At 34.4% G+C, this 27,581-nt stretch overlaps 2 protein-coding genes across 5 annotated transcripts in view; one reads left to right on the top strand and one right to left on the bottom strand.

The window, feature by feature from the left end:
• LOC135833205 (neural cell adhesion molecule 1-like) overlaps nucleotides 1-27,581 on the bottom strand; it is a 623,372-nt gene that overhangs the window by 438,606 nt on the left and 157,185 nt on the right. The window contains exons 1-2 of one of the 4 annotated variants that reach the window (XM_065346893.1): nucleotides 5,124-5,504; nucleotides 531-573 (exon numbers count right to left, since the gene is read on the bottom strand). The exons of 2 other annotated variants lie outside the window; for them this stretch is intronic. The gene's annotated coding sequence lies outside the window, so the exon portion shown is untranslated. Of the gene's footprint in view, nucleotides 1-530; nucleotides 574-5,123; nucleotides 5,505-27,581 lie in introns of those variants that run through there. One more of the 4 variants, XM_065346894.1, reaches the window with a different exon arrangement.
• Nucleotides 33-10,489, top strand: LOC135833210 (uncharacterized). Its single transcript, XM_065346902.1, has 5 exons — nucleotides 33-467; nucleotides 790-859; nucleotides 2,450-2,585; nucleotides 4,142-4,252; nucleotides 10,122-10,489. Exons 1-5 carry the CDS (start codon nucleotides 427-429, stop codon nucleotides 10,265-10,267), a joined length of 504 nt encoding a protein of 167 aa, XP_065202974.1. The 5' UTR covers nucleotides 33-426; the 3' UTR covers nucleotides 10,268-10,489.

The raw sequence follows: 27,581 nt of genomic DNA, 5'->3' as shown, positions 1-27,581 counted from the left end.
CAAACATAAACATCTCTTCGTTTCTTTTACTTCGAGAGTTCAATGCTTGTTTTTTTTTTTCCTTTTTTCCATTAAAAGAACAATCGACAATGCAAAGTAGACAACTCGATTAATTACATCACCTTTTGCTTTTTCCAATATAGCTATATACAGAAATGAAGACTGTTGGTCAGATGTGATTTGTGTTGTGCGGTTCAACTAGGTACTCCAAAAAAGAATTTGATAGAAAACGAAACTAAAAGAAATTCAATTTAAAAAATCGCAAGTTTTCTTTTTCTAAATTAATTCATCATTCGAAATATTTCTTTTTTTAAAATAATTTTTCGGTTCGTTGCTGGTCGTTTGTAATTTCATTTTTAAATCCCGAATTAATATTTCATACGAGTTTGTGATCACTTTTTTCAACAGCAAACTTCAACAACCATCATGAAGCTCATCAGTTGCATTATAATAACTTTAATCGTCGGGTACGTAATTCCATGTATAACTTAACTATTAGAAAATAATTCTAAAATCTTGATACAACTCACCAACATCAGCTTTTCAAACTACGAAATAATACAGCAAACATACCTGAAAAAAATTCGAATTCAAAATTAGTTCGTTATTAGATTATACCTAGCATTTCAAATATTTTTTTCCATAAAATAATACTGTCATTACATAGGTACATCGAATATTATTCATTTATTCAACAAAAAAAAATGATCATTTTTTCAAGTTAAAGAATAACCTCATCATTGTGAAATTGTAGTCATATTCACACAAATAGGTATATGTATTTTGCAGAAATCGAGCCGCGATACAATACCCTGAAAATCCACGCAAAGTCAACAATACTTCAATAACAGCAGCAGGGGTAAGTGGACTGAGTTACAATAAATTTTATAATAGGCCTGGCTCACAACTAGAGAATCTAAGAAATGTCATATTTTTTTCATTTTTGCTCTTTTTATTCGTTCTAAATGGAACTCGTTTACTACGTTACTCGTACTTATTTCAATGATATTAATATTATTTCGATGAATTCGTGATGAAAATTCAACTTTTTTTGAAATTATATTGCCATATTTTTTTTTCTTCATTGGAAGTCAATGTCTATTGAACTTTAACTCGGATTTTGAAAAATTCGTAGAGCATTTTTCATAAAATTCTAATGAACTTTTTAAAAGAAATTACACAACTACGGATCAAATCGAACACTAACAGAGATCATGGTAATTTAAGAACATTTTTAATAAGTAATTCTATTTAGGATTTTTTTCATTTTTACTATTTCCTCGCTAGGTTTAAACTATGTGGCCCTTCTTCAGTCCATATTTTAAATTTGGTCAAAGAACTTCGAAAATGCAAAAAAAGAAAAGATTTTTAACACGATTTTTTCTACTCAAAATGTTGGTTTAAAATTTAAATCAACATTCTTTCTTTCTCGATACACATCAAAAAAGAAGCTCAACAAGGCCATCGACCTTTTGTCAATTTTTTTCATGTCTCATTATGTTCATTTAAAAAATTGAATCGTGCTATTATTAGAAAGTCTTGACTTTTTTTTTGACTGATCCGCCGCGTCACCTGATAAAAATTCATGTAAAGAATTTCAACCACCCGACATGGTAGTCTAACGGTATCCATAATAGCGTGATTAATTTTTTAGAATTTCTTTATATGTAGTTTGTTATCATCGCTGGGACCAGTTGTTTAAAACATGCATTTCAACTACACCACTTGAAAAATTAAAAAAAAAAATGTACCATGATTGATTCAGTGTATTTCAAGAAGACAAATTTCAACCAGAATTGACCTTTTCGAGTAAGAAAATTCGTGCAAAAATCATTTTTTCGGCATTTCAGAAGATCATTCACAGTCATGGAAAATTCTGAAAAAAAATATGCGGTATTATCATATTTCTAAAGTGAAGTGCATAACATACCATTTTTTCAGGGGGGGGGGGGATTTTTCTATAATTTTTTACGTCTGAAAAAAGCTTATGAAAAATACCGTTGAAAAACTAAAAATAAGCATATTTGGTGAACCGATACGTTAAGAAAATTCCCAATCTTAAACATCTCATGGGAGAGTTTACTAATCCCATGCGAATTAAAAAAAATTAGTTGCGGAAATTGACAAAGAGCTAGAATTTCCAATAAAAATTGCAGTTTCAGGCCGTTTAGAGAGGTTACCCAGCAGATTCACCAATAAGTAATCTGACGATTTCTTCATAAAAAGTGATCCTCCTTCGAACTGATGTATGTATTATAACGACTCCTTCCAGACAATTATAAGGCCTCTCAAAACGTACATTCGATAAAAATGTGTCCATTAGGAGCCGAACACCTTATCGAGAATTCCGTTTTATTCAATAAGAAAAAATAAATTCGACAACAAAAATCTTTCGAAAGATTAACAAATTTATCGCATAAGTCTACTAATTTTTCAACTTGAATTTCAGAAAAGTACAGTTCCCACGCCACAACCGACTGGTCTGTCAAATTCGAAAGTATCAAGTGCAAATGGACAGCAAACCAGTGCCCAAAAATCCAACAGCGAAAGTCCCAGCAATGAAAAACTTCAGTCTGGGGCCTCAGGTAATTTTCAATTTTTTTCACGTAAGATACGCAGTATTTTCTTGATAATACTCCAGCAAATGATTAGAAATCGTTGTCATAATCGTTAACGATTAAAAATTCTTCAGTAAGTACGTAAAAATATTCATTTCGGATCGGTACGTTGTAACGTTGCAGCAGATATACAAAGGTCAAGTCAACAAATAAGTTTCCCTCGTTCAGAAAATTAGGAAGGGAAATACCTAGGAACTTGAAATTTTCAGGGAATCTTGATACAACCTTTGAGCACCACTCTCAAAATTTTATTCGGATCCGTTCAGTAGTTCGTTTATAATGAGAGTTTGAAGATGAGATAGGAGTTTCATAGCGTGTCCGAGGTTCAAGTGGTTCAACGAGGAGTAAAAAAAAATTTAATTTCGAAAAAAATACGTTAATAGATGTTTACAGATGCCTACTGATCCTCCATGAAGAAAAAATTGTCCTAATTTGAACAATATGTGAGTGGTGCCAAAAATCCAATGGTGAGTGCTCGAGCGTGATAAGTGATCACTGGGTAGGTTGCACAACTCGTGTTTCAAAAACGAACTCAACAGCCAAAATTGATGAAATTATACACAATAATCTTGATATCAGTATCAAAAACATCATGTGAGCATGATGCTTCATATTTGACTGCCTAAAAAACATTATTGAACTTTGAAAGTCATTTTCAGTACCGCAAAATTTGAATGTGCTGCGTCACAAACAAAATTTCGCTGTTCATGTTGCTGCATGTCAAAAGAATACTTAGTCAGAATTTGTGTAAGAATGATGAAAACAAGTTCCTTAACACAATGGTAACCAAAAACAGGGTTGAGTGCATCACTATGCCTCGCAAATTTGGCACAATCCCCATCGTGAAATCAATTTAAGTTTCAACTCGGATCCGCTATAAGACTCCTACCACATCTTCAAACTCTCATTATAAACGAACTACTGAACGGATCCGAATAAAATTTTGCAGAGTGGTGCTCAAAGGTTGTATCAAGATTCCCTAAAAATTTCAAGTTCCTAGGTATTTCCTTTCATAATTTTCTGAACGAGGGAAACTTATTTGTTGACTGGCCTTTGTACCTATTACCTACATAGGTACTTACAAAATATAGATATTCTACTCGAAAATATCATTCAGCATATCTGTACATATTATATAATATAGTCAATTTTTTGAGAGAAAGAGGGAGAGGCAATGAATAAAAAATATCATCAAATACAATCAAACCATTAGAACTTCCTTTCATGTTTTTTACCATCGCACATAAAGACCTCGACAAAAAATAATGATATTCTTCACGTCCAAGAATGTAAGAAGTAAGCACCTTAAAAGAAGCTTGAATGTGAAAATAAACAAAAAAAAGTTGACGAATGAAAATACCCATCATATAATTAGGTATCATCTCAGCAATTAAGTAACTACTATGAAAATTCGAAAAGAAATCACAATTTTGACATTTTAAGTAGGTAATAGCCCTATTTGCTGGAATGTTTTACGCAAAAATGTAATTTTTTCATCGCCTTTTATAATTTGATTTTTTCAGACGTGGAATTGATACTAAATCAAAACACGACACATGGCGTTAAAGGCGAAGCCCTTTCTCCGGGTAATTCAACCGTTGAAAAGGCAGCCCTTCGATCTATTTCAATTACTGGTAAGAATCACGTTTTCAAATTAATTTCTGATAAAAGCTGAGTCCGCACTATCCACTCGGATACAACTTTTGTGAACCGTGTACAACGTACCGACGCGTCATAAAATACTTGAGAATTGATGAACTAAATCGTTACCTTCACAATTTTTTCCTCAATACATACTCTCGCGAAATAGTTTTTCAAAATATCGCAAGTTCACCAAATCTTCAACTCGCACTCGGCAATAAGACAATAACAATGTTTGAATTTTGAATGAACTCGATACACACAACAACGTAGACAGGTACTCAACATTCTTTGAATTTGACAGCCGATCATCGAGTGAAAACACTAACAAAATTCTGAATCCATCGAATCAAATTGCAAACATGTATGTACTTATATGTATATCCTTTTCTCCAATCACATACATCCTTTACGTATTTATTCAATCTCAAATCAAACACCTTAATAATAGTGAAGACGTAGGCGATTGAAAATAATTAGGATTAGGTATATTTTCTTCCACAGTCGAAAATCAGACCCACACCTCCACCCCTCACACACAGGCAGACTCGAAGTTTAGTATTATTCAACGCGTAATTAATTTTCAATACTTATAAATATAATACTATACTCGTACAAATATAGTATGTACATCAAAATCTAAAATGAAATGCACGTACATTATGCACATAAACGCGTACATACGTCTACGTAATGCTTTTACATCAGTAAAATGCAAAAAATTCAGACCGGAGTCAAGATCAAACTTGAACGTAAACGAGCAAGAACTGACAAAACAGCCATCAACATTGGCTCTTGCACAATAAACGCGAAAATTCGTCGCAAAACAAATGACTACAAACTAAGAACATATAATAGACGTACTTATTCGTTCGTATTACCACTAATAGGTAATCTTAGTGGTCACATTTCAATTGAAAATACTGAAAAAACACTCGCCATTATGGCAAAAGTCATCATCACCGGCATCGAACTACATACTAGGTAGAGGTACCTATTTCTACACGAAATTTACATCGAACTGCTCGACAAATCACGACAAAATTTCAAGTAAACGAACCGCGAAAACGACTTGACCAAATCGCGACGATATTAATCGAAATTTGTAAAATTGAAACGTTTCACGAAAAAATACAAAAGAAACCGATTTAGAAGCATAGAAGCTATCGTGCAATTCTCGACGCGATCGCATTACTCGCAAACGACGACGACGTATGAAGTTAGAGTTAGAATGATACGAAGAGGAAGACGAACTAAACTGAAGCAAATGCGAATGAAAAACCCATACGGTTGTCTGCGACGTCTTCTTATCTTATCGCTTTGATCGACGATAAGAAATAAGGCACCAAGCAACATATTCGCAGAAAACGAAGGAATAAATTGTGAAACTTGTTGGAACCGAACAAAAATGTCCCACAGTGGAAAGTAAAATTTTTGTTGGCTCGTAACCACCAGAATGGAAGTTTTTTTCTCTTCAAAATTTCAAAAACACCATCAGAGAAAATGAAACCCCCCCCCCTTTACCAACCATTCGAAAACAAACACTAAAAATAGGGTATATTTATATACTAAAAATTGAATAGTTTATGTACCACTGAAAATCTTTTCTTTTCATGCTCATGCTAGCAATCGTATTTCGTAGAATTCGTACCGAGCTACGAGTAAAAACGTACTTAAAAATTTTGTTTATCTTATTTTGTGGTGTATTTTTGAGGCTCTCACTCAAGCATTTTCTGGAGTTCTTTACACGACTATCATGATAATTTTCTCTTCACTCGCTGAATTCAATTTTTAGAGAATTTTTAGAACTTTCAAATTGACGAAACGTTCACGAAAAAATCAGAATTTCACTTACTTCTATGTAGATGAGTACGACAAAAGCTAAAAAAAAATTGGTTAATTAGTTACCTCATGTCTGACTAATCAAATCGATCGATTTTCAAAGCCTTCAGTAATTCTGCGATGAAAATACGCTGAATTTGCAGATTTTTGTTCTTTCTACAACATTTCCCTTAAAAACTAGACGCGATGTAGAAAATCTGCTGTAAGAGTTTCCAAAAAAGCTTCAAAAGCTCAATCGATAGAGACCAAAAATATTACATACAAGGAATAGGGTGCTCAAGTCCTAATTTAATTTGAGATAAGTAGGTACTTATACGAGATTTCAGGTACATAGGTAAATGATATTCGAAGATCTGATCGGTTTGAGCTACTGAATAACGTCTTCTTATTGGACGAAATAATTACCTACTTAAATAATGTTTCTCAAATCCAATCAGCATCCTGTACTAAACCTGACCTAAATTTTATCAAATGACTTTTTTCACGTAAAATAGACCATTTGAATTTTTAAAAATTCGTCAAAAATTAAAAAGTGAAACAAAAGTTACGAGATCAACAATTTATTGCGCAGTTAAATCGAGCCAGCGATGACTTATTTTTATGCTGACATCGCTGAGGAAACCTCCGGGTGCTGACATGGACCCGGAGGTTTCCTCAGTGAAGTCAGCACCCGGAGGTTTCCTCAGTGATGTCAGTTCTCGAAACAAACGAATAAGTAATGAGGCTCGTGAGTAATGAGCAACAGTAAGCAAGTTAAGGTACATATTATATGTATCATTCCCGACTCATCCATTTTAGCAAATCTATGTACGAAGGTTCTTAATCGATAATGAATGATGATCAAAATTTCACAGATCTCTCTTGTACGCAATCAAAAACCAAAATATACTTTAAAAACATACGACTGTAATTAAATTTTAATCTAAACGAAACTTATTCACTAGGTAATAAAATAAATTCGGAACTCACCCTAATCTCACATTACAGGCTATAGGTACATACTTACTATGTAGGTATATTGCTTTCATCACATCGTTTCCCTCACACATCTCACTAAATGTACTTAGATAATTTTTAGAACTTTCAAATTGACGAAACGTTTATGAAAAAATCAGAATTTCATTAGGTACATCTAGATGGGTACGACAAAAGCTAAAAAAAATTGGTTAATTAGTTATGTACTTCATGTCTGACTAATCAAATCGATCGATTTTAAAAGCCTTCAGCGATTTTGCGATGAAAATACGTGAATTTGATTTTTATTTTCTTTCTACAACATTCCAAAAATGTTTGAAAGCTCGATCGAGAGACCAAAAATACCTAATACATATACCTACTTAGGGTTCTCAGGTGCTGATTTGATTTGAGATAGGTATATTTCACTAGGTATAATGATATTCGAAGATCTGATCGGTTTGAGCTACGGAATAATGTCTTCTTATTGGATTAAATCGTTACCTAATTGTAATGTTTCTCGAATCGAATCAGCACCCTGCCCTGTACTAAACCAAGCCTAAATTTTATCGAATGACCTTCTTTCACGTAAGATAAGCCATTTAAATTTTTAAAAATTTGCAAAAAATCGAAAAATGAAACAAAAGTTACAATTTTGACAGTTCATTGCACGCAGTTAAAACTAGGTAATGAGACTCAAATGCAAAAAAAAAAAAATGAAATAAAAATATCAAATTAATTTTGTCATGATTTTTTCCACTTCAAAACACGTAGAAATCCGCTGGAAACGACGATTTTTTTTACTGCTTAACATTGGGAAGTTACACGACTCGAAGACCTCAGAATAATTAAATTCTGAGCTGTTGAAGTTGATTTTTGATTTTCTGGAGAATTTTTGAAAATTGTGTAAACACGACAGTGACTATTGACATTAATTTACTACAAAAAAAGTAAACATGGAAATGAAAATCTGAAACTCGATTTTATGTATTTAAGAAAACACTGGAGTAGGTTTTTTTTAGAAAATTGGGGTGGGGGAAGGGGAAATCCGATAAAACGTTATAGCGAGACCTCAGAAGACTGTAGGAAAAATTTTGGATCCCGATCTAGAACCATTACTTTTCTACTTGCGGTTTCAAATTTTTAAATTTACAATAAAAATGAAAAAAAATAAGATATAATTATGAAATTTTTTTTCTAGTGCATGATTATTGATCATAATTATATTCATATCTATATATTGTGCCTAAGCACATATATTTGCTAAGATTTCAGAAAACATGAAACAGTTTTTGAGATTTTTTCACTTTTCCAAGTCATTTTACACAACTCTTGAAAAGGTTCAAAATCGTATCTATAATTTTTGCAAGTCATGAAAAACCCTTTTGGAAAGCTGAAAAAAATTCAGCAACAGGTTTCTTACTTCCAAAGTGGATATACCTAATTATGATTAATTAACACGATATTTTTCTTTTCAAAAAAAAAACAGTTTTTTTTTTCAATTTTGAATGCAAATTTTCAAATTTGAAACTCCAGTAGAAAAACGTGATGATTCAAGTTGGGGATCCAAAATTTTTCTTGCAGTGTTTTTAGGTCCTCCTATAACATTTCAACGAACCCCTCTCCAAATAATGATAAAAAAAATATTCAAAAAGACCCACCCTAGTCAACACCCCAAAATTGATTTTTACCATTTTCGAGCCGACTTGGAGCCTCCAGCAAAAATTTATACTTCTCCAGAGTGTGTTTGTAATGAACTTCGATAGCTACAAATTTAATCTGGTCGCATGTTGGACCTTCTGAATCGATTAGGGCAGGAGTACCGTGAATCCGAGGTTACGAGTTGAAAAGAACATTTTTTTCAACGAGCTGGATGGAAAATCTCAATTGAAAAAAAAATCCAAAATCGTCAAATTTTGCAGCAAATCTCTTAAAACGCCATCTATCTCTCAAAGTCACTCCCCCTCTCCCCAAATCGATTGCCAACGTTATCAGACCAATCTAGAGCCTACAGCAAGAGTTAACTTTTCTACAGCAATTTCAAATCGCTCCAAAATGTGTTTAAAATTAACTTTGACAGCTGAGAGAATAATCCTGTCAAAAGTTCGACTTCCTGAATCTATTAGGACAGGTGAAGAATCTCGTAAATCGGAAGTGACGAGTTAAAAAGTGTTATTTTTTACAAGTTGGAATCCTCAAATTAAAAAAAAAATCCAAAATCGTCAATTTTTGCAACAAATTTCTTAAAATTTTTTCTTCCACTCAAAGTGGACTTTCTCTTCTCCAATCGTGGCCTGACTCACAAAAGCGCAGTCTTATGAAATCAGAAACCCAATTGTTTTTGATGCAGCAAGTAAATATTTGAACTAAATTCACTGTTTTCCAGCGTGGGAGAATTATTTGAATTCCTGGAGAAAAGTCGATTTTTGTTGCCAATCGATTCCAGGCCACAAAGGTTGTGGATCAACGTTGAAACGTGGAAAAAGTTTTGTGAAATTGACGATTTTGGAATTTTTTTCAAAATTTGTGATTCCCAACTTGTGAAAAAGCAACAGATTAAATGGAAGAAAATCCAAATTTTTGGAATTTAGATTATATTGATTATTTACGCGTACGTCGCTATTTTGTATCTCAGTTAAACGCGAAAGACGGCCGGAATGATTTCGCCCATCAAGAACCTGAGTGAATAATGAGCAAACAGTAAGCAAGTTAAGGTACATATTATATGTATCATTCCCGACTCATCCATTTAGCAAATCTACGAAGGTTCTTAATCGATAATGAAGGATAATCAAAACTTCAAAGACCTCGTTTGTACCCAATCAAAAACCAAAATATACTTTAAAAACATACGACTGTAATTAAATTTCAAACTAAACGAAACTTATTCACTAGGTACATCTTATTCAACCTGTATCACAGCAATTTTAAGCCAGATTTCGTCAAATTTCGAATAAAATAAATTCGCAACTCACCCTAATCTCACATTACAGGCTATTATAACGCTTTTATCACATAGTTTCCCTCACACATCTCACTAATATATCAATTGTGTTGAAATTTCAGAAGAAAAAAACAGCTTCTCATCATCAGTGTGGATCTACATCACGCTCGGGGTACTTTGCGTAGCAGTCTTCAATGTGTACATATTCTGGTACCGAAAACGAGCAGCCACTTACTCTTTCCAGCCAACAGGAGCAGCTCAACGTTAAAAGCAACACAGCTCAAAATGTTGCAACTCCGAATATGAAAGTACACACTATCGGTGCTCTAAGTATTTCCAAAATGAAAAGGAAAAAAGCTCAACAGAACGACACCGACACGTTAATCGACAATTCGTCGTTTGTGCTTTAACGATAGATACTCTACCTACTAACATTACTCTAATGTATTTATTCGCTATCAAAAAACATAAAAATCACCGAGACCGTTTACCTACTTTTTTGTTCTCTAGGTATTTTTTTCTTCTTTTTCACTCGCGCTTTTATTTCTCTTTACGACCCGACGACGAAACTCGATCGAAAAACCGAACAGAAAAAAAAATTAATATACATTTTGGAACAAAACGAGCCACGAAAGAGAAAGAGAAATAGAAAAAAAAACTGCTTCTTCACTATACCATAGCTAATGTTTGTATTTTCTAATGGTGTTCGATGCCAAAGAACTACCCTCTCGCTTTGCCATCGATACACAACGCAATACGTTTCCGCATTAAATGGCGTATAAAGACATTTGGTTTTTAAATTTCTCTACGTATAACTTTACCTCTCTGTAGCCTTTCTCGTCCCCTCCCTTTCATCCCTCCATCTATCTATATCCGTTTAACGCTCGCGCTTTTATTCGACGCCGTTCGAGTATTTTACCATATCGTTCAAACAATTCTACATCCTGACTTTGGGAAGAGTTCTACGATCGGTATTAGTATCAAAATAGGTACTTAAAAAATGAAAATTTTACTCAAAATTGAGCCAAATTGTGAAGCAGTCCTTCATAAAACAAGTACAGAATGTCTGAACCGATAAAAATGTTGTACGTAGACATCTCGAGTAAACATTTCAGGGGGCATGGCAGGTTTCAAAAATGTAGCCTAACATATTACGTATATAAAAATAATAATTCCAGGCTGGAAAAAATACTCGTACGTTTCAGACCCAATTCCATCAACTCACACACGACAATAATCGTACCAACGACGAATATAAGCACATAAAAAAGAGGATTAAAGAGACCTTAGAGAGCGAAAAAAAAACCAACCCAACCCTTTAAAATATCACCGGTCACTTATGGGTCATTTTGATGGTCAGGTTGCGTCGTACCTGGTTAATTTAGTTACGACACATAGCGGTCACATTTAATAAACGTCGAGACGAGAATAAAGAGAAACGCAAACGCGTCGAGCTTTGGTAAATTTACCCAGCACGCGACACTCGAACGATTTGTCAGGCTTTAGAAATTGTTGAAAATTTTTTTCCTTTCGTTTCTCGACGTCATTCGCCAACACTAATATTTTTTTAATGCGATCATCGTAAAATGCCGAATGCATAAGGCTAACTTTCCAATCCAACTCCGGTAACTTTACCCTGTCGTGTTGTTGAGAGCTTCTTTCCAATTCTGTAGTATCTGCGACGATTTTTTTGCTTTTTATTTTAAATATCACCGCGCGACATTATTTATTTTATTACCGTCGTAATTTCGAGACAAAAAACTTATCGAATATATTATCGAGCTTTCAGAAAAAAAAATTCCGGCAAAATTCGCTCTTCGAAGGCGAAATATAGGCGATGGGTTTTTTCGAAAGGTTGATAAAATATTCGATAAGTTTGTTGACTGGAAATTATCGTACACGAAGAAGAAAATGAAAATGAATAACGATGTTTAAAAAATAACTAGGTAGTTGAGGAGAAAACTGAAAAGAAAGGCAAAATGGTATTTTTGAATTTGGCGAATTAACGAAAATATGTGTAATTGCCTAGGTTACTGAAGTGAACAGGCAATACATCTCGATCTACATTGTTAGAAACTATTCCTTCAACAGATAAAGAAAAAGGTAAATTTTCAAAATCTGCAAATTCAATAATTAAAAATGGGACGTTTCACAACCACGAAGCCCAATTTTTCCAAAAACTCTCCACGATAAGTCGAAAAAAAAGCTGGTTCGCAAGAGGAATTGTGGGGACCATTTCGATATCAGGAAATTTTGTGCCAGATTTCAATGTATTTGGATTGGGAAAGAGGGAATTTGATATTTTTTCAAATCCCAGGTTGCACAATGAGGAGAGAGAGGAGTCAAAAAACCACATTTTCTCAACTCGATATTGACCAAAAAAAGCTAACCATGGTCAAAAAAAGGGTAGTGCACCAGTTACAGTGGCAAATGCTCATTCAAATTATCTAGTCCCTTGCGCAATTGCACCTTCTACTTTTGTTTTTTTATTGGGGGGGGGGGTCATTTTAGCCTTTTCCCCCAAAAATTACCTAAGGTATAAATCTGCAATCAAGCCAAGTGGCAGAATAAAAACCATCAACATAAGTAATCGTGAATAAGGCGTGGTATGATTTCAAAGTTGCGCAAATTCACAAGCCCCCCCCCCTAAAAAAATACTTAACCATTTGAAATGAAATAGATTTGCGACCACTCAAAATGGATTGAGATTCAGCCCTGAATTCAAAAATTACTATATTTCATTTTTGGCCCCAAAGCTGAAATTTTTAGTTTCAGCAGGTAAGTATGGAGATATTGTTACAAAAAACTCCAAAATTCGACATTTGAAGACAAAAATTCAAGTTTCAGAGCCGAAATTGACATTATTATAATTGAATTCGGCACCAAATTCTTGAACTTTTGCGCAGCTCTAGAATGGCGATAACTTTTATGAAGAGTACATGGCAAGAACTAGAGAAGTCCCTTTTTGAACATTTGTGTTACAGCGTTTTCAAATATCAGAATGCTCCAATTTTCTAGTGAATTTGAATTTCATCAAAGCAATGACTGTTACATCACTTAACATCCCATAAACACAACTCGAGGCATAGTAGATAAAAAAAATGAAGAGATTCGCTAGTTACGAGTTAAAAAGTCACTATTTTCGTGAAAAAAAAAATCAGCAAAAAACCGAAAAATTAGTGTTTTGCAACAACTGGAATTTGATAAAAATTGATTATTAAGTAAGATGACATAATGAAAAATTTTCGCATTCTAAAATGGTTAATCATGTTGAAATTTTCTTCCGTTTACCACAGATTTGATCTCGGCTCAATTCTCTCTCCTCCTCTATTTTTTAAACGGACATTTTTATCACAAAAAATTGAATTTTTTAAAAATCTAAACGGACTACATTTTTTTACTCCTCGGTGTGAAATTAATTCAACTCTAAACACATTTTTGAAAATTTTCCACCTGACCAGTCTGGCTTTCTTCGTGAAGTCCTAGAAACAAAACATGGGAATTTCAAATTGCACGAGTAAGTATAAGTATTTTATTAATTTTTTCAATCAACGTTATTGATTATAAAATAAAAAGCTCATTTTATTTGAATATTTATCAGCAGTTTTTTTGTTGGTGGAAGGAGGAAATTGCTACGAGTATGAACCTTTTCCGGCTCTTGATGGCTCTGTTACCAGTTTTCATCATGATCTTCCTTAGAACTGTGTGAAAACCAAAATCTTAATTTTTCCCAATTTTCGTGCATTTGGAAAAATGAGATTCAGGCGAAATGAATCCAAGTCGATGGTATTCCATTCTGGAAAACATCGTCAGAGGCATGTCTTGGAGCCCAATAGGCTACCAGATTCTGATAGAGCCAGAAACAACTCGAATTAGTTGGCTTTTCGCCTCATACAAAACGCTTAACGACTAGACAGGCAACAGTTACTTGAGATCTTGTTAATTAAAAATCATTTATTGAAAGCATCAAGTAAATAAGTTTCATTTTTTTTTTAAATATATCTTTTCAATAAAATGACGACGGATTCTCAACATTTTTCACACATTTTCCAACCAGCTCAAGCGATCAACAATACAAAATAATTTCAACTTGTTGAAAATTTCACACCAAGCTAACGAAAAAAGCCAATGCCACTGAGCAAAAATATAAAAGGAGAGCTGATGCGCTTAATGCATAGTAAGGTATTTTGGGCCAAAATTACAAAATTATGAACTCGATAAAAGAATTAGGTACCACGAGAAAAGTAACAAAACAAGCATACCGTCTCGTTAGAATGAGCCTTATTTATTTCCCATTCAATTGAATTTTTCATACTACATCTTTCAAGGATTATTCAAATTTTCGTCAAAAATTGAGAATTTGAATAATCTTTGAAAAAATATAATATGAAAATTTAAATTGAAAGGGAAAATTAAACATGTCTCTCGGTCAAGCTCGTGGGTCAACATTTTCCTACGATAACGCAGTTTTTGAAAATTTGAAAATTCAATTTTTTGATGTGGGAGCTCAACTACATAGAAAGAGGCAACAAGAATTTCAATGGTGTGATCCTTGCGCTAAGGTTGCAGAGACCACTTTTCATCCAAATCCTTAGGGCCTAGATGTTTCGGGAAGTAAACTACAAGTTTGACAATGTTGCATAAAAAAAAGTAAAGTCATATCTAAAACGCTGAATTAAAATAATACTCAAGTAAGTAGGTAATTTATGTTTTTTTTTAGATACATTTTAAACGAAATTCTGATGATGCATTCAGTATCCTTGGAAATTTTTCAAACAGTCTGAACAACCTAAGCGTCGAGGTGTCAGTTTTTGAAAATTTAAAATTTTACTGTAGGAGCTCAACATTATTGAAAGTGGCAGCAAAAATTTCAATGGTGCGATCCTTGGGCCAAAGGCTACCACTGCCGAGACCACTTTCCATTCAAATCCCTAGATGTTCCGGAGAACAAACGACAGGATTCTATAATACGAATCAGCAACGACGGTGAATTAAAATAAATTCAAGTGCAATTTATGTTTTTTTAGATATACATTTTAAACGAAATTCTGATGATGCATTCAGTATCCTTGAAAATTTCTCAAACAGTCCAAACAATGCAGAATTTTTTCAAATATATCGAAGAGAAAAACTACTAAGCTGATGAAATACGAAAATGAGGCGAGTATAAAATGTGAGTAAGATTCACTCGATACAAGACTATACGAAAAAACATTTCTCAATAGTCTCGAAGGTAGATCCAAGATGCAATCGAACGTGTATATATGTAGGTTGCTCACCATTTAAATTTCCTGGAAAATGAAGGTCCCTATACACAACGAAGAACTACGAAAATGCGTTTTCGTAGTTGCACCAACTTCTGAGCTCACTAAAAAAATTATACCTCAAGTTGGGAATACATTTTTAAAAAATTCGCGATGGGCTCCCTTCATTTTTTTCGTCCACCAATTCTTGATACTTTCAAACCCCTAAATAATCCCAAAATATAAGGAAAACATTTTCTGTGAGACCATAACCTCAAGAGATAGAGAATAATGGGTATATATGCCATATCACTCAAATTGCGGTGGGGGGAGGGCAACTCAACTTTTTTTTGAAATTGTTTCACATCAAACCAACCTTTTGGTTGAGATTTACCAAACTTGGAGAAGGTACAGATGTCACCATCTTACCCTATAAAGGGGGTTTCATGAAAAATACCAAAAAAGTGATGATGGAAAACGAAAAAAAAGTTTCATTGGATTGAAATTGAAGTTCGACGAATAAAATGCAATTAAACCAACAAAGCCTTGGATTTTGACGCTATGGTAAAATGAACAATTAATTTGTCGGTTACTTGTGTCTCATCTTGAACGTTTTGAGCTAGGCTCATTTGACAATTGAGCATACTTTGGGTAGAAAATTTCGAAATTTTTTCGCGAAAATATTTTGGAACTATTTTAGGGCTCTTTTTATGCCAATAAAACTTTTAAAAAATACCCTTTCAAACAATATACCTAGACATCAAATTTACTCACTCATAAATAAATTGATAGCACAATTTCCTGTAATAATCACGAGCTACGTATTGTACGCATAAATTCGTTCCAGTGTAATATTCGTACACTTGGAGTAACAAGGGCTGTGTGACTGTGTGAGTAGTTGTAAGAGATGTTTTAACTCAACATATACATACATGGAGATATAGGTGCGAGTAACGAGGTAGAGATATATATGTACTAAGTATGTATAGGCACAGTAGGTACATCGTGTTAAGCCGGAATTATAAAGTCGTAATTCCAGGTGAGCTTTCTAATATCTCGAAGACAAGTAATTATTATAGAAGGTAGTACGAGTATTCGTATTACCATTGTGATAACCACGTGCGAACATTATGTTACCGAAGCTGTAAGTACGTTATTCGGTTGCCTGGCGAAAATAACCCTTTAAGGAAAAGCTGCTCGGATTTGTCTAACTGAGTGGATTAATGGTAGCTAGATGAATAAGTTACTGTTGGCTGATTAACACACGTATACTCGTAGTAGGTAAAGGTACGAGTATATGCCTCTCTATACACGGATTTCCTCGAAATACGTTACTAGGGAGGTGAAGGGATTGTACGCCACTCTTATGTGTTAGCTTTTCAACATTATGACGATGATTACCTTACATATACCAAATTATTGCAGGTTAGGTTACGTTTTAATGCCTGCGAGAACTTCGTTCTGTGTCGAATGGGAATATTACTAGAAATTTTTACATACTTATTGGTGAAGAGGTATTTTTCTAGGGGCAGGGGGTGTGACACAAAGAAGCAGAGATCGAGCAGAATGTATCGAGAGTGATTTCCTAGAAGGGAAAGTTGCAGGGTTGATGGGAGATTTGATCGACAAGGGAATCTCTCGAGGTGTGATGTGAACCTATGATTCTAACACGGCTACGATTTTGGAAAAGAGGGTCCGAATTCCCCTAACCAAAATTTCAGAAGGCTAAATTAATTTTTCGATTTCAGGCAAAATTTTTAACATTTCAAAATTGACCAGTTTCGACGATTGCTTTTTTGAAAAAAAAAAAATGTATATTTATTCAGCAAAAATGATGGAAATTAGTCCTTAAACAAATAAATATCAACTCCCCGAACCGAATTCCACTGTTTTCAGTCATTCTGGAGCCCCAAACTTATTTTCACTTTCTTTCAACACAGCATATATTGCCAAAAATTGCCATATTTATATATTTTTTCATTTATCAAAAATCGAAAAATCACTTTGAGCTGTTAGAATTTTGGTGATGAGAATTGTAGGCCATATTTTTTTAAAAAATTTCAGTCCCGTTCAAAACGGAGGAGACAAGACACCTCGAAGGGGAAGGTGAAAACCAAAGAGAAGACAGAAGACGATATCAACACTTGGATTTTTTAATGTTTTTCATAGGAAAAATAAAAAAAGGTATCATGCTTCTTATACCTACTCTATTCAGAAATTTCACCAAATTCAAAAAAGTTATTCGCTTAACGTGTTGAGAAAAATTGTAAAAACCTGTTTTTTTTTTTTTAAATTCCTATTTTGAATTCAATTTTGAATTCTTTCAATTTGGAGAGTTGTTTTCTAGTAGTTTCCATCTGTGATTTACCTGATTTACGTGACCGGAACAGAACAAATAGGTGTTCTCTCTGAGCTTTTGTTGATTGCAAAAGAGTTCCTGCTTCATGCTTATCAAGTTGTTACTTTTCAATTTTTTTCAAGTTCCAGTTCGTCCAATTTGAACCTCTTGAGCTCGAATTCACAAACCCACTGGGTTTAAATTGGATAAAGATAGTCAGATATGCATTTCCCTCTTATTATAAACGAGCGACGCATAATTAAATATAAGGGAGGGAGACGAAAATCCACGAATCCCAACATTAACGAGAAACTTGCCACGTAAGAGTTATAAGTTCATTCTTGACGAATTTTGAAAATATAAAAAATTCAAATGAGCCATTACTGCTACCATTTTTTAATTTTTTAATAAAATATGAACCTCTGACATCGAAAAAAAAACAGCCTAAGTGAATTATTTTTTCATTTATAATTTCAACCATCGAGCTCGAAAACTACTAGTTTCATTCAGACTATTCTCGAGCCTCCAGCGAGGTTTCAATTTTTTTTTTTGGGAACCTCCAATTGCTCTGAAAGAGACAAAAATTCATAGCACTTGTAACTTTTGGAAGTCAAGATACTAGTTGAGGAGTTGTGTGAGGCTGTTTTGGCATCACATCAAATCAAAGCACTGATCGAAAGTAAGTTTGTGCATTTCGCTAAAGGGTAGCCGCCCATACTACTCACTATTTTCCTTCGAAAAGGTGCATCTTTAACTAAAAACAAAAAAATTGCGATCTGTTTTCATGCTCATAGCAGCGAATCCAGTCATTCAAATAAGCTCAAGGATGATTGACGATATCCAGCGTTTGATTTTGAATACCTAAATACACCGTGTAGCAGAACAGGTAGTGTAATATGCATTTTGAAAATTGCTTACAAAGGGAAGTATAAGTATCCCAATCGGCACAAAAAATTTTGAACCAGGTACAGAGGAATCGAAAGAGAACCCCAAAATACACCAACATCAAAAATTTTAGGAGCTAGAATTCATTTTTTCGATTTTAGGCGATTTTTAAAAAACTCGTAGGACCTTTTTTCACGATAAAAATCAAATTTTGTGATGGGAAGTTATTTCGTATCAAGTACTCAAAATGCTTTACTGCATCAGCACACAAATAAGTCCATCTTGATACGCATCAAATCGAAACTACCATAAATGAAGAAATTGGACCGATACGCGGCTTCATTGACCACGAAGCAAGTAAGTAATCCTTATGCATTTTGTTTTTGTATTTTAATATTATAATAATAGCGTAAATATAAGACGTTAAAAGATTAGAGAACGTGAACTGCATTTGTACGAAAAATTCCTCCCAATGTACCCTCACTGTCCACAGCAACTAAACCTATGATCATCCCTTCCCCATCTGTCGATCCTTCACAAGAGCTATCCTACTCAGAAGAATAAATTCGACCAATATAAAACTAATCGGTCAATTCAACCATCTAATGCATACTTTTCAGCTTTCAACATCACCATTGTAATTTTTACTCTATCATAAAGTTGAAAAAGCCACATACCAACAACGACAGGTATCTGTACTGTACCTACCAGTCTGCAAAAACCTTCACCTCCTCCCTGTGCAATCGCTAAAGCTGCGTACACAGTTAGACGAGTCAATTTATTAAACGTCACAAATAACGTGTTCATTATTTTGCTACGTTGGTGTTAATTTTAAAAACGTCATGAAAACTTTTACACACCAGCATGCAGTATATAACTGTCCCTTCCCATCCCTATTCTATCAGCTCAACGTAGCAAAGAGTTTCGCTACATATTGTAGTATTTTTTTTTCGACATGGGGTATAAAATATAGGACACACTGGAAAACAAAATATACACCGTATATATGGGGTAACTAACTACCTACTCGACGTTAATTTAACCCAAATGGAGGACCGTGTTGGAAACGGTAACGGTAGATGTTTTAACGTTGTTAATTAAACGTGGACAATTGGCGAGCTCGTTTCAACTTTTACGTTTTGTTGTGACGACAAAAAAAAACAAGCATTTGGCGAAAATGAAATAAAAATCAGAATACCCGCAGTCCCGCACAGATATGGCATTAAATAACGAATGTATCATACATAGCATCAAGTATATGTTACATTTATTCAATGCATTGCAAACCAATCCAGAACGCAGATGACAAAAGTGCATCTCAAAGATCGCCCATTCAATATGGGGAATTGGGGATTCCTGTAAGTGAAATTCACAGAGCAGTTTCAGGCTAACTAAACTCCGTTACGGATACACACACCGACATTTTTCACATCTTGTAAGTAAATTAATTTTTTTATTCAGCCTCGCCCTCTCCTCCATCAAGTCGACAAATGTGAGTGTGTCAACTTTGAGCTTACCATTTTATTCGCCAATCTGGTTCTGGTGAAGTTCTAACATGAGCCATGTTCCAGACTTGATACCTACGCTTTGAGAAGAGATCAAAATCTCGACCAAAAAAAATCGTATATCCCGATAGTGAAACATTGCAAAAAAAATCTCAATAAAAAATGACTGAAATGTATCTTCCTAACAAACTTCCTCTCCTACATACCGAATGACACATATTGAATACCCCAACACCAGCTACCTTCACATTAACCTCCTCAACGACTCAATTAATAAGTAAGTAACTAAATAACCACCCCATGAAACATATTCACAATCGTCAAAAGCTCAAAAAAAAGTTCAAATCGACGTCGTCATCGTCCACACATTAGCATTGCGTTAGCAGCAGCGAGCACGGTCAAGAAACATGCTAATTTTTACCAGGCACCATTTTTAAAAGCTGTCATCGTCGATGACCGATAAAAAGCAAAAAAATACTCGCGACGCGAATTAAGTTGGTAAAAAATCGTACGAGGTTGACGTTTAAAGCGGGGACACGTCAGCAGCGAGTAAGAAGTAGGTAGAGGGGTCATGCTATAAGGAAAACTTGCACAGTACACAGTACACAAGTTACCGATAGCGTCGGTAAATACACAGCCACGTACTTTCAATTTTGAAAGGTGATTCGTCTTATACGAGGGCTGGTCAAATGGTCAACCGGAGTGGTAAGAGTGGCGATCAAAGTAGACGATATAATTATCAGGTGGGTTAAACTCGAAGTTACCTACGTATGGCCTTTTGCATTTGCAACTTGCGATTCGAGAGTAGCCCAGCGCTAGCTCGAAATAATTTTATTATTTCTTTTTCAACATTTTCAATTATTATTATGATAATTTTCAAAACTTTTCACCTGAGTTGCGTTGGGGTAAGTTGAAATTTCTGACATTTTAGAGCAAGAAGCATCAATATTACCAGATTATATAACGCAAAAATATTTGCCTAAATGAAAAAAGATTACTTAACACAACGTTTGGTTACCTATAGAAGCAGTAAGTGAATATTTTTTTTCAGTGACATTTTGAGGGCGCGATTATCTTTACAGCAGAATAGGGGGTAAATGAGACTAATACTAAGCTGCATCGAAGGGAGGAGAGTGTATCTTGGATTTCGAAGAAAATTGGCGAGCAAGTCTGCCTCGAGTGAGACACTACTTTGAGCTTCATAGCCGTACAAAGGACTGAGCTAAAGCGTCTCAAAGTACATATGTACATCGTTTACTGATTCAGTATTATCCTCCAAAATTAATCATTTATAGTTAAGTATGCGCTGATAAACCACGTACTCCAAAACCAGGAAGGAAAAGGATAAAAAATTCCACTTTTCAAAAAAAAAATCGTGTTTATAATAAATTTTTCGTGATGACAATCTCCCCTCCCCCACGACCAATCCTTAAAAAAAATTCAAATTTAGTCTTCTATAAACCTCCCTGACTCGTTGAGTTTAAAATTTGGCACATGCAAGTGATTAAAGGTCCAATTTTCAACGATTAAAAATCGCACTGACAGGGGAAAGCATCCCAACCGGCGCAAATTTTTTGAACCGGACAGAGAGGAATCGATAAAGGAGCCTAAAGTACATATTAAGCCCAAACTTCAGGAGCTGAAATTGATTTTCCAATTTTTAGCGACTTTTCAAAATTTTAATTTTGGACAAACATGAGAACAAATCCAAATTTCACCAAAATTATCCGGAAAGCTGAAACTTGGTTTATACCCTACTTTCGACCTATCTAATCGACTGGTAGTGTGGTTTCAATCGATTCTGGAGCCTCCAGCGAATAATCCGAATCTCCAAAAAAATATTATTATAGGTACATACAATTATGTCATGTAGGGTTGATTGCAAAAAAATCCATAGAATGTTGATTAAATTCAGCGGAAACTTTCATTTTGATTTGAAAGCCACTCAGAAAAAGGTTTCAGTGAAGTGCCCTTGGAAGAAAGTCATGGGTCCTGAAACTGAAAGCACATTTGAAAAATTGCTTTAGCCACTTCCTCGACCTGTTTTGAGAAAAATGTCCCAGTTCCAAAAGGTACTCAGTATTTGAGATTCTACGTTCACCTAGGTCATTATACCATCACAATCTAAGACCACTTTTAGAGTTCTACTGAGCAATTGGAAATTTAAAAATCGCTCACTTGAAAATAAATTCGGGTTTTGAAAATTTTTTTCTCCTCAAATATTTTGCATTAATTAAGCAAAAACACGGAGAGATGTCGTTTCTGAAAATGGCAAAACGTTTTTGAATGCAGTGGTGCCAATTTTTTTGCCATTATTGCCCATTTCATACTCGATGTTCAGTTCAACTAATGCCAAATACGTATGTATTTGAAAAGTAAAGATTTTTAAATCACGAATTTACCCAAAAAATAAGCGATTTGCAAATTTTCAACCTCTCGGTAGAACCCTAAAAGTGGTCTTGAATTTTGATGACAATTGTCTACACGATGCAGGATCTCAAGTATCATTTTAAAACCGGTTTCATTTTTCCCAAAACAGGTTTAGGTAGGGGTTAGAGCGAAAAAACACGATTTTTTCGAGAAAAAAAACTCTCGCTCTGAGGATTGAGGAGTCGCATCTTTTCAGAATCACCTCCAGAGCTGAAATTATTTGGAGTGACTTTCAACACAAAATGAAGTTCTCTGCTGAATTACCAGTAAACGTGCACAATCTGCATTCCATCTTGCATGCTTCACTTAGCAGCTTGGAAAAGAAATGAACGAAATGCTTACACGATTCAACCATCCAACGCGTCCCTTCTACTTCTACATCAACGAAACAGTGAATCATTCAACAACCACTCAAGGGCGAGCATTCGACAAGCCATCAGTTATTTGCTGATTGCAAGATAGTTTTTGCATTGTCGAAAAGAGGGTACCTACAAACCAAATTTCAACTATCAAGTCAATTTGGTGAAATCATGATTTTCCCCCTCATTTTTGGCTCAAAATTGGATTTTTACCCACGTGAAAATTCGCCAAAAATTGAAAAAAGAATTTCAACTCATGAAATTTAGACTAGTGGTGTATTTTGGGATCCTGTATCAATCCCCTATAGCCAGGTTCAAAAATTGTTGTGTCGGTTGGGATACTTCCCTCGAGAGGAAAACCACAAACGGATTGATTTTTCAACAAGTTGAGATATCATAATCGCCACACTTTTCACAAGCATTTCGATCAAATTGTTCAAAATTCAGGTCCAGTTTTTTGGTTGAAATTATCTCAAAAACATACTAAAATGAGTTTACAGAATACAAATTTCAAAAAATTCTACCGAAAAGATAGCGAAAAATGAATTTTGAAGGGACATTTTAATCGACTGAGAACGACTTCTAGCGCTAGTTTTCAGTTTGCTCAAAGTTAAATCTTACAGGATTACCAATTTGGACGTTGTCATTAACTTCTTATTGCAACAAGGGTACTTAACTACTCGTTAAGGTATAAATGAAATTCAAGTAAGTAACCATTTTCAACCAGAGTTCTACAAGAGGTATCTAGTAAGATACGAGTTTACAATGGTAGAAAAGTGGCATAAACTCTATAAAATTGCTGACAGAAAACTAAAAAAAACCGGCACCGAATTTTAAACTCACTAGATCACGTTAAGAAACTCAAGTGGCATTTTTATAGGGGAGATGACCTAAGTATAGCAGGAGCTGCGTCTAAAACTGAGAGGAGGGAATTCTCGTGCATTCAGAGAATTGGTACATAATTGAAAAGATTTGGAGAAAGAAAAAAATTAATTTCAAAATGCATGTGGTCGAATGAGAAAATAAGGTACACCCAATCCCATATCTGAATGAAGAAGGGAACAAGTATAAAATGTTCACTTTGCTTCAGAATGATTTGGCTACCAATTATTCCAAAATATTTATTCATTTTTAAAAATTTCAAAGGTACTTTTCATGTCCAACATCTGACTTACGAGTATTTTAATATCTACATTTTCTAACCATGGTCTTCCCATCCACTAAAGTTATACGGTTTTATGAAATGAAGAACTTTTTTTAGTGCTTGTCACGATCTGAATACTGAAAATAAATTTTTAAAATTTCATTATTTTATTCATAATTCTTCTCAGATTTAAAGACAACATTACAAAACAAAAAAAACGAGAGCCAAAAAAACCAAAGATTCGATCAGACAGCGACACCAGTAAGTTACTTTTTTCACTTTCGTCAGTTTTTTTGCCCACTTTTTTCATTTAATATACTTTGGTCATGCAAATGGTACATAAATTCAGTCGGCAAACCGTTGTTTGTAGTATGTGGAAAAAGCACAGCCTACTCACCGCCTAACCCTCGCAGCGTATGTTTTTTCCTCACTTCGATTCGCGTTTTCGCACCCGGGGTGTTTTTTTTCCTACCTCGTGTATATTTATAATGTATTTAAAATTAATTTCATTTCATGTAACGGCCTAATTGTGTATATACGAGGCAGGTTCAGTTTACAATTTATCAGACTAACGCGACGACCGTCTCGTTTTTCAAAATTAATCTAAACGTTGTCACCAGAGATTGTAATAATTTTCACCGTCATGATTTATGGATATAATACGCGAACGGGATGCACACGCGTACCTAATACGACGAATACGTTACGTATATAGCCTATGTGTATATTTACGTATAGGTACAGAGTACGCGTACCAGCTGTTGCTTATTATATCAAAACGTATATGAGGATTCGATTAATTTACGTCTTCGTCTCCCCCCTCAATCTGATTTGGTCTGTCTCTTTTTAACCATCTCTTGAGCAGTGACAAAAGGTGTAAAAAAATAATCGCATTTAGAAAAATATCATTGTTCATCTTTTTTGAATTTTGGTATGAGTAACTAGTAAGTAATAAAAATTTAATATCAGACCAGCTTCGAATACTTGAGGAATTTCGCCTGTTTTTCACCCTTCACCTCAAGAGTATTTCCATTCTCATAGAATTGACCGTTTCCTGCCATCATTCAATAATACCTTCATTATTTTGAGCTGGACATCACACAGGAAAATTTCCAGCTCCGGATCTCGTACTTCTGGAGAGAATAGAGAGGTACTCAAAAAAAGGGTATTTTTTGACAAAATCTGAGATGTTTTTCACAGTAGCCCTACTCAACCTCATACGGGAGAAATTGCCCCGTTTCAAAAGAGAATATTTGAGGATTCTGCGTCAACTGTGGCCATTGCAATCAAAATCCAAGACAACTCTTGAAATTACACTGAGTGGTTGAAAATGTACAAATGTTCTCTATATTAAAATACGTACATATTCGTAGCTCCAATGAGAAGTATTTGTTTACTTATTGAAAAAACATGCCTTGGAAAAATCATAATAACAATTACAATTGAATCTTTGGGAACTTGCACCGAGAAAGATTTATTTCAAATTGATCGCTTCAACTTTGACTGAAATGCAGGAACAGAAGTCTAACATCCATGGAAATGGTTTATTTTTGGGTAAATTCGTAATCAGAATGTTTTTTCCCCCGCATACGATTTTCGCATTAATTAGGCCGAAACATGAAAATTATGTCAGTTCTGCATTTGGAGAAATTTTTTGGAAGGCAGTGACGGCGATTCTTTGGTCATTATTTCCACTTTCAAAAAATCGAGAAAAACTGCCAAAAACGTATCAAATTTTGTCAGATTTTTGAAACTGGCTGTAATGACTGGAAAATTGGCACCACTGCATTTAAAAATATTTCTAGTGGTACACAACTGACAATTTTCCGATGATCTCGCCGGAATTTCTAGAGAAAGGGCAGCGAGAAAATTGGTCTTCACTCTTCGTCCTTCAATTTCCGCGACGATGCGATGGAACTTTGATCATACCTCAACAACAATACAACTGTCCAGTGTTATAGCTGAACCAATAATTATATGGTTAAACTCATGTAAAAAGTAGGTCATTTTTTTCATTTTTTTTTCAATGGAATCCAGCACACAATTAGGTATGGTTAAATATACACGAGAGAGAGAAAGGTCCATGTAGAGAACCACCTCGTCAAATTGGAAGACGTCCAGTCAGCTCTTTACCGAGCAGACCTAATTTCCATTGAAGAAAACGTAAACTTTCGTTTAGAAATCTGGAGTTTCAAATATAGGTACAAAACATACAAATTCTTATGCCCACCCCCTCCCCATAGCAAGAACTTGCAAGTTTGAAAATTAAAAATTTCATCAATTGTTTTGAAACAATTTTTTTAAATCCAATTGATATTCTGATGTATATTATATCGCACACCTACTTATCGTATAAAAATGTAAATTAATGACTGAAATGTCAAATTATATTATCATTTCAAAGAGGTAATAAAAAAAATTATATTACCAACGTGTAAGAAAGGACCTACCTACCATTTTAAGATCTCCCGAACTTGAAAAAAATTCAACTTCAAATGAACCATTACCATTATTACGTATGACAAGCATATGAACATAAACAGCGAATAATGTGTAAGACGATTTTCTATTTTCAGATTTTAGTGGCTCATTTCTTCTCTTATCCCTTCAATTTTATTTTGTTGCTCAAGGCTAATACCTCTCTGAACAACATACTGAAAGTCCCTACCCCTAGGTGATGAGCGTTTCCTCGGAGGAGAATGAGACCTCCACCAGAATCGAGGGGTTTTCACTTTTTCTCCTGGAAATCGGTACAGCCTACGAGAAAATAGTACACGGAAAAAAAATTAATAAAAATTACCATTTCAGTATAGTAACCGGATCCCATTCAAAAATAATAGTGATTTTTACTCAGCCAAAAAATACATTTTACCTATAGAATTAGTTAACATTTATTACTCTCATAGTAAAATTTACTAATCTCATAGTAAAAATCACAATATTTTTGAATGGGATCCGGTTACTGTTTGAAATAATAAAAATTATCCATAATTTTTTTTCCCGAGTAATTACAAAAATTGTTCAGCATAACATTTGCGACAAACAAATTTTCATCACTTTTCGTGGGATGAATTGTTGCAGAGGTATGTAGATGTCATTGTACTTGTATGTTGAGGACTATTCAATTCCAATAAAAAAGTGTATTGGAAGAATTCGACCAAAATTATCGTGAAAAGTGTGGTGATCGAGGTATTTTCATACACAGCACGAATCTGGAAATTATTTTTTTGAAATAGAATTTTTAATAGTCAAAAAGTGCAACCAAACTATACATATAAACTGAATATTGGTTGGATTTTTGCCATTATCGGCTTTCGCGCATTCGAATAATTCACTAAAACTAAGCCATATCAGCTAATCGCTGATTCAGCTGATTGCAAAATAGTTTTTGCATAAGTTCACATATTTTGATTTTTAAAATGCAAAATTCGTGATCGTAAATGACCACATCAGCCCCCTATAAAATTTTGATTTGTTGTAGATGGATTGATTTTACACGTTCTGAAAAAATGATTCGAGGAAAAGGAAAGTAGGTAATTGTGTAGGGCATGATGTGTTGGACCCCGCAACCAACACCATGGTAACTTATATTTTCAGATTGCCTCCACCGCCGTTCAGATGGTCGGACGATTCAACTTCATTATTAATTTTTCTGTTTGAGAAATACAACGAAGTAAT

This window comes from Planococcus citri, chromosome 1 (genome assembly GCF_950023065.1).
Source record: "Planococcus citri chromosome 1, ihPlaCitr1.1, whole genome shotgun sequence".
Lineage (NCBI taxonomy): Eukaryota > Metazoa > Arthropoda > Insecta > Hemiptera > Pseudococcidae > Planococcus > Planococcus citri.
Note: the sequence above shows the minus strand (reverse complement) of the source record. Positions and strands in the feature narration are given on the sequence as shown.

Coding starts and splice junctions, on each gene's coding strand:
- LOC135833210 (XM_065346902.1), top strand. CDS start 427: ATGAAGCTCATCAGTTGCATTATAATAACTTTAATCGTCGG. Junction 860..2,449: donor CTTCAATAACAGCAGCAGGG/GTAAGTGGACTG, acceptor CTTGAATTTCAG/AAAAGTACAGTTCCCACGCC. Junction 4,253..10,121: donor TCGATCTATTTCAATTACTG/GTAAGAATCACG, acceptor TTGAAATTTCAG/AAGAAAAAAACAGCTTCTCA.